Genomic DNA, 14863 nt, shown 5'->3' with positions numbered 1-14863 from the left:
AGTAGTGTTGCGCGCACGCGTATAAACGTAAAATCGTTAACTTTGGGAAGCTATAACTTCCAAAATAGTCATTTCCGCAAATTTTTTTTTGCACCATCGTTCTTAACTCGTCAAAACAACCCTTTTCAAAAAAAAAAATTTAAAAAAAAATGGTGCCCGGTAAACTAGACTTATACCAACTATTGTAATACGGGCCCTTAGAGCCGTTCATAATGGCTGGTTAAGTATCGGTTAAGACTAACCGGCAGAATTCCATTGGTAATACTAAAGAAATTTTGTCGGTTAATGTTATCAGACATTGTACGAACGGCTCTAAATGTATCACATCTAATGTGTTAAATTTTATTAAAATAGGGAATAGTTATTAATACATATTAAATTAACTTTCTTTTAGACACAGGGTTAAGAACCGAGTAAGAAAAACCAAATATGGTAGTTTTAGTACCAAATAATTGAAGACTCAGTTAATTTAGTGATAAATGAAAAGTATTCCATTAGATGCTGCTAAATTTAATAACCTTAAGTTTTAAACTGTACAAAGATTATTGCAATTATTAACTATCATTAATATCTCAGTGTGAACCACCCTGTGTCTCATTTTCATTGTGGTATAACTCATAGAATAATTAGTGTCTCAATGTAATAACCTCTTCACATCACATTCTAAAAAAACAAACTTCATCACTTCATTTTTGAGGAACTCAATGTCTCAATACTAGCCTGAGTGTAACAATATTAAATATATTATACAAATTAATTTTGATACTTTTACAGATTTTAAGTTATATACTTTAAAGGTATAACATATTACTAGGTATTTACCAACCTACTTAGGATTCAACAATGTTTTACTAAAAAATATATTATACAAATCATCTCAAAACAATATAATGTTAGTAACAACATACAAAAATAATTCCATAATATTTTAGAATCATTCCACTTTTGATTCAATTTTTTCAATTCAATTTTTTGATTTTGATTTCAAGTAGGTATGCTTTTCGAAAATTAGTTTTTTTCAGATTTCAATTAAAAAAAAAAGAATTGATTTTATTATTTTTTCATAGAGGATAATTAACAATTTTTATCGATACATATAATTAATTTTGAAATGTCCTTTTTTAGTTTAAAGGCATTCATACCTTGACTTAATATACAATTCACAATGCAAAATACTAATCAAATACCAGAATCTAGAAAATGTAAACTATCCAAAACGTATAAAAAATCATCTTTTGTCGATATGTATAAAGGATTCCAGACCTTAGTGAAGTAAGTGGTAGATGATTTCAACTACTAGAAAAATATTAATAAAGTTTTTTTGTAGAGGTACATAAAGTGGTATTATCAGCAGCTAGTCCGTATTTCCGTGCAATTTTCACAAATCGTGCAGAAAAAATCATAATCTTGTGGCAATAAGAAATGTAGATTATACCGCTTTACGGCTTTTAGTAAAATTCATTTACTCAAGGGGAAATCGTGGTGACTAAAGAAAACGTCCAAGTAATAATAGATAAAGTTTGATTTAATTATAGAAAACTAAATTATTTTAATTGTATATTGTTTATTTCTCAAGAACTTGTTAACAGCTGTAGATATCTTGGAGTTAAAAGAAGTTGAAGATGCATGTTGTGATTTCTTACAGTCACAACTCTGCCCCACAAATTGTATTGGTATTAACGTTATAGCTGATTTACATGGCTGTACGAAATTGAGAAAAATATCAGAATTATATATTCTTCAACACTTTTCGTACGAAATATAATTTATTATTAAAATTCTATAAGGACGTTTTATTTACTATTGTAATATTTTGATTCTTAGAGAAGTAATTGGTGGTGACGAATTCCTATCCTCATCATTCGAACAAGTAATATATTTGATATCCAGTGACATACTTATAGTTCTATCTGAAAAAAAAGTAGGCAAACTAAAATTGATTATTTTTATATTTTATTATTGGTGAAAGCAAAATTCAGAAACCTTCTAATATGTAATATTATGTAGTCTAATTATTTTATAAGTATATTTAATATTTTAGGTTTTTGAAAGCGTAATTACCTGGGTAAAACATGATTTGAAATCAAGAGAATATTGTATTTTACCCCGATTAATGGAACATGTACGTTTAGCATTAACATCAAAAGATTACATAAGAAAAAAAGTAGCTAAGGATACCCTTATAAAGAATTGTCTTGAATGTAGGTTTCCTCTTTAAATATGCTTTCATTGTGAATTAATTTATATTTATTTATAACATTCAAGGTAAACGTTACGTATTTGAGGCATTAAAAACACTCAAAGGAGAAGAGCTTATCCCACAAAGCATAAGAAATAGACCAAGGCATGGAGATAAGGTATGATTCTGTATAATTTATATATCTTTCCAATATATTTAATAATTTAATTATAACAGGTTATATTAGTTGTTGGTGAACTTCAGCCTGGATTAAGTAAAAGTTTAGAATATTTCGATCCAATGACAGAGAAATGGCATTTTGGCCCGGAATTAATTACCAACCATAGGCGACATAGTCTAGTCGTAATTAAACACAATTTGGTATTTGATGTGGGTGGTTATGAAATTGGTTTATCACCTTTTCGGTGTGTTCATATGCTAGATATAACTGAAAATCCACCACGTTGGCAACTAACTGACGACATGGTAGTTGAACGACAATTTTTAGGTGTTGGTGTAATAAATGATAATATCTATGCTGTAAGTAATGTTAAATTATAATTTATTAGTTTAATTGTTATTTCTGTTAATTAGCGCTTATCAATAAATTATGCATTTAATTTAAGGTAGGCGGATCAAATGATAGATATGAAGATTTAAAAAGTGCCGAAGTTTTTGACTTCAATACTCAAAAATGGCGAATGATATCCAGTATGAATACTTTGAGATCTTTATTTACGGTTGGAGTCCTGAATGATCTTTTATATGTGGTAAACTTTTTTTATGATTTTAATTTTGTATTATATTTGTTATAATAATAATTGGAATTGGAATGATAAAATTCTCCCGAGAAAGAATCGTGTAATATATTTACAAAATAAAACATTTCGATAAATTCAAGTTGATAATCAACTAATATATATATTTGTACATATACCTCTACGATTCAATGATTTAATAATTTCACCGGGAACTGATTCATTTTCATTAATCGTCAAAACTACCTACATAATGGAAGTACAAAAACTCAAATACATTTTTTATTTGTGTTTTATTACTACTTAACTTTAATTAGTTTTAGTCCTAAATGATCTTTTATATTTGCGGTAAGCATAAATACACCTTACACGGGTAACCTAGATAATCTTATAAGTACTTCTTTTAGTTTTAATAACAAACCATACTAATGTAAATCTTTTATAGGCTATTATCAAAATGTTATAGGTCTTCGTTGTAAATTATGTTTACTTAGACGCAATATTCATGCTATGTATTTCGATTATTTTATTTTAACTTCGATTTTAACCGAAACCTGGCTAAATAATAATATTAATGATTGTGAACTGGGCTTTGATAACTACTCTCTTTATAGATCAGATAGGAACTATGCAATCAGTAACTGTAATATAGGCGGCGGTGTTGCGATATGCGTTAGTAATATATTTTCGTCTAAAATTATAGATATACCTAATACCACTATTCATCAATTGTTCGTTGCTGTTACTTTCGATAAGGTTTTAATGTTTATAATTGGAACTTGTTATATCCCACCAAATAGTCATACCAGCTTGTATTCAATACACGCTCAAACAGTTGATTGGGTCTTATCTAAGTTTGGCAGTAATGTACAATACATTGTTGCCGGTGACTGCAATTTACCAACAACTGTAATTACCAGTGATAGTACCGGACTCATTACTAACAGCATACTTACACCTCAGGCCAATGAAATGTTTGATATCTATGCTTATAATAATTTTTTTCAAGTTAACACGCATTCAAATTTTAAGGGCTCAATGCTCAATCTCGTATTTACTTCTTCAAATTTAACAACAACTAACATTTGTGATGAAATATTAGTTACGTTAGATAAATACCACATATGTGACACATATTAGCTATATTCTACGACTTAGCCGAAAATTCTTTTTTGTATTTAATGATTTGAGATCCATATCCAATAAACAGCAATTGAGAGTTATATATATATCTTTTGTCCAATCAGTAATTTCATACGGGATAGAGATATGGGGAGGGACTTACAATATCCATTTAAACAAAGTTAGAGTTATCATGAATAAGATTATTAAATTTATTTTAAGATTATCTAGTTATACAAATACTGATTATTTATATGAGGAATTTAATGTACTCAGTTTCTATAGATTGCTTACCAAATGTACCCTACTATAAGCTTTTAAACATAAAAAATATTTTAGAAATTGTTATCATAACTATAATACAAGGCTAAAAAAAAATATTAATATAATAGCACCAATTTGCCATAAGCATTTTGGTAGCAAGAGTTGCCTAAATCGAGCGATAACTCTTTGTAGAAATTTAGAAATAAATATTAATAATTATCCTAACTATTCATTTTAAGCGGTACCTATGTATTATCCAATGTATAAATTGTTGTTCTATCTATTTATTTATGTATTTTATCTATTCATTTTGTTTTATTTTCATATTGTGATGATATTGGATGTCGCACAATTAACACCTGTCAATTTATGATCACCTCATCATAATTTTGTTTATTTTATACTGAATTTAATTTTAACTTTATTCTGTAATGATAAACCTTACATGTCTATTTTTTTGCTACCTACTACATATTAATATTATTTGAATAAAATGACTAAATTAAGAACCTCTCAACTTCACCACAAGCTTTGCTTATAGGTGAGCAAACAAACTATACTGTATTATTTATTGTAACTTTTATTTTAACATTTGTTTGCAAATATACATTATTATTATTATTATTAAAAAAAATAATATTAATATTGTTGCTAAACAATGTGGCCTAGATCCATTATCTAAACGCAAATTATTTAATGATGTTAATTATATATATAAACTTATTAATAACCAAATTGATTGTCCCGATCTATTAACTAAGATTAAATTTAAGGTACCTACATTCAACTCTCGAAATCACTCTTTATTTCATATCGACTGCCACCGCCAGAATTACAGTTACTATAGCCCTTTAAATCATATGTGTATGTTCTGTAATAAATTTACAAATTTTGATTTTTTTCATGATCCACCAGGTTTACCATATTCTTTATCAACTATGTAATGTAATTTATTGTACATGTTATTTACTGTAACTATTGCTCATTTTGGGCGTAATAAATTAATATATAATAAATAAATAAATGTTTGCGGTAAGCTAAATTTTTTTTATGGTTTTAATTTTGTATTATATTTGTTAAATATATAATAATTTTAATTTCTTAACATTTCCGTACCTGTGTAATATTTAAATTAATAATTAATAATAGATATATTTTTGTAATTAAAAATAAAAATGCAATAATATTTTATTCCGGGATTTCTTTTTAACGTGAGGTATTTTATTCCACAATAATCTGTATTAATTAAATTTGTAGGTAGGAGGTTTTGATCAATCATTACAGGCTTTAAACACTGTTGAGTGTTATAATCCCAGTACTAATATGTGGACACCAGTCGCAAACATGCGTGAACGCCGCAGTTGTGCCGGTGTAGGAGTTTTAAATGGTGAACTATATGTTGTAAGCGGTCGTAATGGATCAGACTTTTTGAGTAGTGTTGAAAAATACAGGCCAAGTACAGGAGTTTGGACAACTATTGCAGACATACATTTACCTCGAAAATATGCAGGTAACTTTTTGTAGAATAAATTAAACTATTTTATGAAACCATTCCAAAAATTATTTTGAATTTAATTAAATTTTTATTATAGATGTAGTCGCATTAAATGGTTTATTGTATGTCGTTGGTGGAATGAATCAAACTTCTGGTTTGAATTCTGTAGAATGTTACAACCCAAACACCAATACCTGGGCCATGGTCACTGCAAAAATGAATATAGATCGCTGTTTACCTGGAGTAGTAGTCATTAATAGGCCAAAACATTTTACAACTTGTTAGCATTCATGATTTTTTATTTTTTTTTTTGGTACGATATACAAATGTTTTAATATTTTGCATTATAGTATCTTACATTATGTATAGCATATACAATACATGCATTTTTTTAATTTTACAAATTTAATGTTTAATTTCTATAGCTGAGGTTCTTAATTGTATTATTAAGAATAATTATAAATCAGTAATAAATTATTAAAAATTTGGGAAGTGGGTAACGCTCTGCTGTATATTAGGTGAGATATACAAAAACTGATTCTGAGTGAAGTTGGTCTGTCCCCCTATAATAATATCAAGTATACCTATATTTAATGATATTTATGTGATTAAAATAATTTATTTTACTTTTCGGCATTAGTAAAACTTTAGGTTAAAATCGTCTTTATGATTAATTAAATACAGTATGTACATTAATACATTATTATTATATGAACTTTTGAAAGTATTATTATTTTTAATGCAAATAATCCTTACATAAAATGACACATTTAAGCTATTGAAACAATGTAGAGGTTCTAATTGTTGAGCTGTAATAACCTAATGTTGAAAACTTAATTAAAAAACTAAAATTAACTTTTTCATAATAACAATACGTTAAATCAGCTTTTAAAATTTTGTATGATATATATTCAACCAACAACAATTTCCTTCCCATTTTACAAAGACTTAAGATTGGATAGATCCAGAATACTTAGCCACCCAGGTATGATTAAAAGTTTTGCTATAGTCAGTCTCACGGTTTAAGATAGACTGGTTGCGCATCAACGTATGTTAAGTTTACTGACCAAGTGACTATGCAATGTACTAACATAAACTGACTGACAGTAAGTGTCATCTAGCGTCGACGCCTATAAGTTAACTAAATCGTGCTATAACAGTAATTTTATTTTGCAATGATTTTAATTATAACCATTGTTAACTTATTTTTAATCTCTAGGTATCTCAAACCTCAATATTATTAACTGAGTGTCTGTTCCACTTTAGGTCTTTGCACATTGTCAACCATTTACTATTCTACGAACTACAATATTAAGGTTGTTTAATTTTATTTCATACTAACTAGGTACATATTTACAACACATTATTATAGGAAATCTTTTTAAAATAAATCAAGCAAATAAATTCCTTATATATAATATTATTTTAATTAGATACTTAAATAGTAAATTACAACTAACACAAAAAGAATAAACATGATGCAATTTAAATTAGTTGGATAAGTAAGTGATTAAGAATTTATAATAATAATACTTGTGAAATACTGAAATCTTAAAAATATATTTAATTAATTAAAGAAAGTATTTAATTTTAAGTAAATATTTTAATATGTATAAATTATCATTTGATTAGCTAATTTTGATAATTTTTTTTCGTTTTGTTTTTTTTTTGTTTCTTGATTAGCCATGTATGAATATTGCCTCACTCGCATTATAATGTACATTAAAAATATACTGGCCAATATTTCAGTTCTGTGTTCTTGGCATGTAAATGTTAATTTAAAATCAAAGTTCTGAAAAAATTCTTCATAAGTTTCACAAAAGGCATTAACAGAGTCTGCATGTTTTATAAAACATATTTCCAATTTTTGCAATATTTTAAATAAATAATGGTTAGGATGATTTAAATATCCTCTAGTTCTAATATTGACCAACTCTGCTGCAGTATTTGATGAAATACCATTTTCAGCTTTTTATCAGTTTGAACATAATTCACATTTCGTAGTCTTTTGTAAGCGCCTTGTAATATATCTATTTACATAATTAATTATTGGTTAATTAAGACTATAATATACTTTTTGAAATAATGAGTCTTCTCATGCCACTTTTTTTTGTTCGAAGCGCAACCAGTCTATCTTAAACCTATCTTAAATCAGTCTATATGCATACATTATATACGCTGTAATATATAATATGTATTTGTTAATACTAATAATAATAGAAAAATAATATGTTCAATAATTTGATTGTAATTAAATTGGAAATTGTTTGATTGTTTCAAGTTGGACTGAATTTAAATAATCTAAAAAGAAAAGGTATAATTATTTTTAACTTTAAATATATTAGATATCATTCATCCTTTGTGTCATTACAATATATGATGTACAATTCAATTTAAAATGTATTATTAATATGTCTATTACCACGTGGTGAATGAAAATATTATAAATTTGTAAATTTTAATATAAGCGTATACTATTATCTATTATACACGTTATAGTACATGTTTCTTATCATAACTTTTGTTTAGGTTTTTAAATTATTTAAAGTAAAATAAAAAGCATATTTTAAGGTTTTTTTCATAAATTATAGCATATTAGAATCCATCCATTTATAATCTATTTAGCTATCTCACATTTTAAACTTCTAAGAACCTTCCCCTCAATAGTTAATTAGTAAATATATTAAGATTAGGCAAGCCGAGTAGTGATCCACAAAATGTTGCAACAAAATTCATTTTTTACTATTTCTTGAGTTTTTACTCTTTTGAGTAAATGCGTTTTAAATTTCTTATTCCTAAGCAGAATATATTATTATAGATATTTTGATCTAAAAAAATCATAATTATTTGAACAAGTATTTAATTATTTAGGTGAGCAGTAGATTTTATGGTTTTTAAATATTATATTTATTTAATTTATGCTAATTATATTCAACAGGCCGCATTGAACTTTGTTTTTCGATATTTTTATCTCAAATTTAAAATATGTCTTCAACAATAATACAATTTTAAGCTTTTCTTTTTACAAATTATATTATATTATATCATTATTTGAAATAAAAAATCAGAATCCAAGTGGCCTGTAGGAAGTCTTCTCCTTTCAGATAAAAAAAAAAAATTGTATATGGGAGTTATGTAAGGTTGCTGGTGACACGTGTTTGTGGGTCGAGGATTGGTCACTGAAAACCCGGGTGGTCACCCATCCGGGAACGAGAGATGCCGTCCTATGTTTGACCTCCGAACACGTTGGTGACTGAGGCCAACGACCGAGCCACACCAAGCTCCATATTATTATTATTATTATTATTATGACGCGTAAAAGTAAAATGCTAAGAGTTAAATGTCACGTGATTAGATATAATATGCCTATGATAATAATAATAATAATAGAAAAAATGATTTTGCGTAAATGCATTTTGTCTATGTTGCGTGTGAGCCAGAGTGAGAAAACAAATGGTGCGCTGACAGCCTCTTAACTGGTCAGGTTTGTATGTATTAATCTTAACGCGCTGTATAATACCACTCCGAAAACTATACCTAATACAGTAATACCTATTATCATATTACATATTATTATAATTACGTGAGCATAATATAATATTATTTATATAGGTATAATGCGCGTCGTTAGATTACACAGTATATTAAGTTAGACGACGCGGAATTCATATTAAGTGTTTTTTTTTTTACTGAATGCGTAGGACTTAATACTATATTAAACCTATTTTTAATGATTTTCTATCAAAAATAATAGAACACACTCATTATTACTGCTCGTCAATAGAAGTCCATCAGTTCATTAGTTGTCGCTCGCAGGATTTGGTATTGAGAGGTTGTTAGTCTTTACTGAAATGGCTGGTGTGCTCGCACTGAATAAAATAACGATAGGGTTATGCTGTCCAACAGGTGGCTTTATCAAAAATTTTTTTGCCTCCAAGTATACTATATAGGTAGTTTTCTTTCCGGAAGCAAAGACTTTTATTGCGATTTACGACCATCACTTTTCTCTGGCGGCACATTATAAGTCACACGTCTTAAGCCGTTCCATACTTGGCCGAACCTTGTTGTCGAACATGTTCGTTGACAATGTTTCCTCTAAAGTCTGTACGTGTTCTTTTGCGTGAGTTTTCATTCAAATTAAATTCACATTAAAATTTTCGGTCAACAGGTGGCAATTGAACGAACATCAAAGAAAATGTACCTATAAGTGCAACACCGTATTCAGTGTGGACGTGTTCGAACACAAATAAGCTATACTTACATTGTAATTTATTCATAAAATGTATTTATCTTCAAATTAATTAGTATTTATAAGTACATAATTATCATTCAAACAGTTCAACTGGTTATTGATCACGGTTACCTATATATAATATTATATTATGATTTATTATTGTTTGATTTAAAATTTAAAATATTGCACTGTAATAAATAATTATTATGATCGATGCGTGGCTTATTCCTTCTAAAATATTCAGTGCTTGTATGTCGTATAATAAGAAAATGTATCAAAATAATAACTATGCAAACTAGCCGTATCGCATAATATAGGTATAATATTAAATATACTGATATAGGTACCTCTACTTACAGATATTATGATTTATTTCATTATTTGTATGAAACTTTAATTTATAATTGGCGACTTGGCGTAGGTAAAATCTTAATGTTTATCGAACACAAATTATGCAGTTGTATAGAAGTAAACATTACATCTTAGCCAATTATTATATTAAATTTATGGGGTATAGGTACTTGAAATGTTAAAATAGTAGGTACGTATTTTATGCATTATATACGCACTTGAAGTTTAAATATTTAGAATAAAATAATATATTTTATATTAACACTGATCGCCCCTTTAGTCGTCGATAAGGTCCTTTATTGAGGGGGAGCAGTCTATTATATTTTAGTTTACTTGTTAGTTGTTTTAATGACGATAATAATATGAGAGTATAATAGCATATTATTACGATTTACGGCATTTTACACACTAGGTATATTATGTTATAGTGAAAAATTTGCTATCACTGCATTAATTATAACCTAGTAACCTACTAGTCGATATTGGAATATCTATAATTTGTGTTGATCATTGGCCATTTGAAAAGTGAGAGAAAAAAATATACATACATATTATATAATATTATAGAGCCATATAAGTACATTTACAAACAATTCTATTCGTACAATTATTAAGAAATAATCTGTAGACTGTGCAAAAAATGCCATAATTGTCGTATGGAGTTGATAATATTTTTAAGTAATGATTAAAGGTAATCGTAATTTTAAAATCATCAACATAGTACGTACATTTAAAAATGTAATTTCTTCATTTTTTTATTAATAATTTTGTAATACATATAATTTATTGTTTATACATACCCAGATCTACTTACATTATATAAGTATATTATACACCAATCATACATTTACATGTTATTTACTAAAAATAATAAATATATAGCCATATAGGTTCAATTTTTTATAAAATTATTGATGTACCTATAGGTACGTATATGTACCTACTCATTAGTTATTAAATAATACGTTCTCTAAACTTCTTAATTTGGATGACGTGTTTGTATACATTGCCTAACTGTTCGTTTCTTATAAAATCTACTGAATATGTATTATTAGAGGACTTTTTTCTAAATTCTAATTTTCTAATGTATTATTATTTTTAATGTTTTTAATGTTTGTTTATTTTTAATGATTAATTTTCTTTTATTTTTATTTTAGTCATAATATTTTAGATTCTGAGCGGAGCGATGAATGTGTTGATTTTACAATGATGTGTGTTTTTTTTTTAAATTATTTATTTTTGTGTCTGTCATCACCTTTTAGGACAGTAAAAATGCTTGGATTTTCTTCAACAGTATCTTTTCTGATAGGTAAGTGAATCTAGTTGGTACTTTGGGGGGGGGGGGCAGTAAAAAGTACGTAGTTTTCAAAAACACCGTGAAAAACAAAAGAAAAATTAAGGAAAAACGGGAATTTTTACGCAAAATCTGTTTTTGAGAAAATCGATTTTGCTTTTTGATGCAACTTTTAAACAAATGTCCGTAGGTACATGCAATTTTTACTGAATGTTTATATTAGCATTTTCTATACACCATAACATTTTCCAAATATTTTGACTTATTTTGAGCTATTTACGGACATTTTCAGTTTCTATTTTTTTGAGTTTTTTTTTCTATAAATATCAATAACATTTTATTTGTTGGTTGAAAATGCTTGAAAATTAAATAGAAGGCTCCTAGTATATTGTTTCAAAGGCAGATGAAAAAAATCCATTGTCACAATCTTTTTTTAAAAGTATTTTAAGTTCAAATATTGATAAAATACGTAATTAATGACGACAATATTTCCAAATTTTTTTGAGTTAGAAATTCATAAACATTTTCTTTTCAAATTTATGATTTGAAAATGTAATACAAGATTATTCATAAGTTTGTCTATCTTTATCAAAAAAAAAAAATGTCTTCAAGCAAATCAAGTTAAATTTGTATGATACTTACTGATATTTTTACAATACTGGATATTCACTCGATTTCTTATGAAGCGATTTTGTTATTTTGATGTTATTCAAAAACAAATAACTGTAGAAACATGAAAATTATACTGAACGTTTATATTTTCATTTTCTATACACCATAAAATTTTGAAAATATTATTACTCTTGTTGAGCTGTTTACGGACATTGTCAGTTTTAAATTATTTAGTTTTTTTTTATAAATATCAATTAAATTTATTTGTTGGGTAAAAAAGCATGAACATTTAATGCAAGGCTCCTGATATATTGTTACAACAGCAGTTGAAAAATATTAAAAATACATAGGCACAATTTTTTTTTATAAGCATTTAAAGTTCGAATTTTGACGACATTTAACAAATATATTATTTTATAATTATTTTGTGGTTAAAAATTTATAAGATGTTCAACTTTTATAGCTAATGATAGACAATTTATAACTAGGTTCAACTTAAATAGGTTTTATATAAATTACTTTATTCACAATAATATTATCAAATATACTTAGTAATATCATAGTCTGTCTGACTGACCGTTTTCGCTCAGAATCGTTTTTCTTATACAATGATATTATATCATTGAATTCAAATTTAACACCATCCATTACAGTGACCCACTTGTAACCTATACTGTACTGTAGAGCGACATCCACGTATCCACCTTTTTTACTATAGTTTTAAATAAAATTGATTTTACAATCAATTTTAGCATTTATATTTTTAATTTTAAATAATTCGTTTACAAAGTATATTAAAATAACATTTCCAGATGCAACATTTTCGTTAAAAATTAGTTCAACCTATTAGTATAGGTACTACTGTGATACTATCTTATTGATATCATATTTAGTAATTGTACGTCATGTAAACACCGCCACAACTTTCTTTGTTTAGTGTAAACTCCGCCAGAAAAAAAACAGGTACAATTGAGTTCATATCAACTCAGCCAGTGAAGAAAATCAATACCTAGTAACAGTAAGTGTACAGTTAATATAATATACCCGTCATTATTAAAAAAAAAAAAAATAATAATAATAATTTGTATGATTATAATCATCTTTATTAAATGATACTTAAGTATATGCGTAAATACCAAAAAATGTATAAAACTTAAAAATAAAAATAATAATTTCCAAGCAAGTAACACTCTTTGCTCTTACCATTATAAATGCGCTACGCTTGCTTAAACCGTACTCGTCTATTTTTGTTATTGATAATTTATTGTTTTATAACATGTGACCGATTTCTACGTGCGACAGTCTGGCCGTTATTTATTATTTGAAAGCATTTTTTGTACAATGATCTGTGAGCATATCATTACATTAGTTTTATATTTTTTATTTCTACGTTTCAATATCATACAATTAATATTCTACTCTATTATACCCCTATTCTACTTGTGCAATCGATCGTAAATTTATAAAATATTTTATTTTGTTTCATAATTTCTTATTCAGTCCGTTTCAAACAAAAAAAGACAATAATTGATAGTAATAAATAAAAATAAAATAAAAAGGGAGATTTGATAGAATGCAGAGGCCAGCTCCCAACGGAGGTACTACGACATGACAAATTTATAAAATATGAACAAATTATAATACATAAATTATGCCTATAAGATTTAGAAAATATTTCATACCAACAGGGCCGTATTGTGGTTTGGTGGCACCCCTGGCGATTCACAGGATTTGCGCCCCCTTCCAATTAAAAATTTGCATTAGTTTAAAAAAACCATTAATTGAAATATATAAAACATGTAAAAATACATAGTTTAGATCAAGTAATAACTAATAACTTTTAATAATTTTCCCACAATTCTACGGAGTGGCGTCATTTAGGGGGGGGGGGGGGGGGCAAGGTGGGCATTTGCCCCTGTCTGATTTTAAAAGGGCCGGTTCCCAGTTGTTGCCGTTTTACCATTATTATATTTTATAAGTGCAAAAACATGCCTTATTTATAATATTTAAAAAAAATATTATACCATATATACTAAGAAATTATTGTCACATTGATACATTTTTACTAATTGATAGTTGGAATATATTTATATTTAGACCAAAGCTGGGCACTAACTAGTTAGAAAGTTAAAGTTAAGTTAGAATGTTACTTTTTAAGTAACTTTCTAACATAACTAGTTAGCTTTAATTCATATTAACTTTGTAACTTAACTAGTAGAATTTAATGTGTAAAATGGTCTAATCTTAACTCGTTAGAAAAAAAAACTAGGTAACTATAGTTATTATTTTTTTTTTTCATTCCAAAATGAATATTTTAATTTTAATTAATATTTTAAGTTCTCATACTGTTATGTATATTTTTTATTTTGTTTCACCCTTTATGTTCTAATAACTGATAAGTGATTTACCAATTAATTGAAATTACTACTTATAATTAGAACATTTTGATCAAATTACTAGTGTTTAATTTAATTTTTCAGTTTTAATTATAATTTTTAGTTAAATACTTATTATTTACATTTAAACAAAAAGGTTTTTAATCTATAAAAAAACT

General features: G+C 26.8%; 1 protein-coding gene across 1 annotated transcript in view; it reads left to right on the top strand.

Annotated features, from left to right (window-relative positions):
• LOC100571643 (kelch-like protein 2) overlaps positions 1–6192 on the top strand; it is a 6975-nt gene extending 783 nt beyond the window's left edge. Inside the window, exons 2-11 of the mRNA XM_016803526.1 lie at positions 1126–1272; positions 1328–1503; positions 1577–1752; positions 1825–1921; positions 2042–2201; positions 2266–2357; positions 2417–2719; positions 2806–2949; positions 5581–5833; positions 5916–6192. Coding sequence (XP_016659015.1) covers positions 2114–2201; positions 2266–2357; positions 2417–2719; positions 2806–2949; positions 5581–5833; positions 5916–6103 — 1068 coding nt within the window. The 5' untranslated portion in view covers positions 1126–1272; positions 1328–1503; positions 1577–1752; positions 1825–1921; positions 2042–2113 and the 3' untranslated portion in view covers positions 6104–6192. The remainder of the gene's footprint in view (positions 1–1125; positions 1273–1327; positions 1504–1576; positions 1753–1824; positions 1922–2041; positions 2202–2265; positions 2358–2416; positions 2720–2805; positions 2950–5580; positions 5834–5915) is intronic.
• Positions 6193–14863: the final 8671 nt, after the last annotated feature.

The sequence above is a fragment of the Acyrthosiphon pisum genome, chromosome X, assembly GCF_005508785.2.
Source record: "Acyrthosiphon pisum isolate AL4f chromosome X, pea_aphid_22Mar2018_4r6ur, whole genome shotgun sequence".
Taxonomy (NCBI): domain Eukaryota; kingdom Metazoa; phylum Arthropoda; class Insecta; order Hemiptera; family Aphididae; genus Acyrthosiphon; species Acyrthosiphon pisum.
This window is presented reverse-complemented; position numbering and strand designations above follow the sequence as displayed.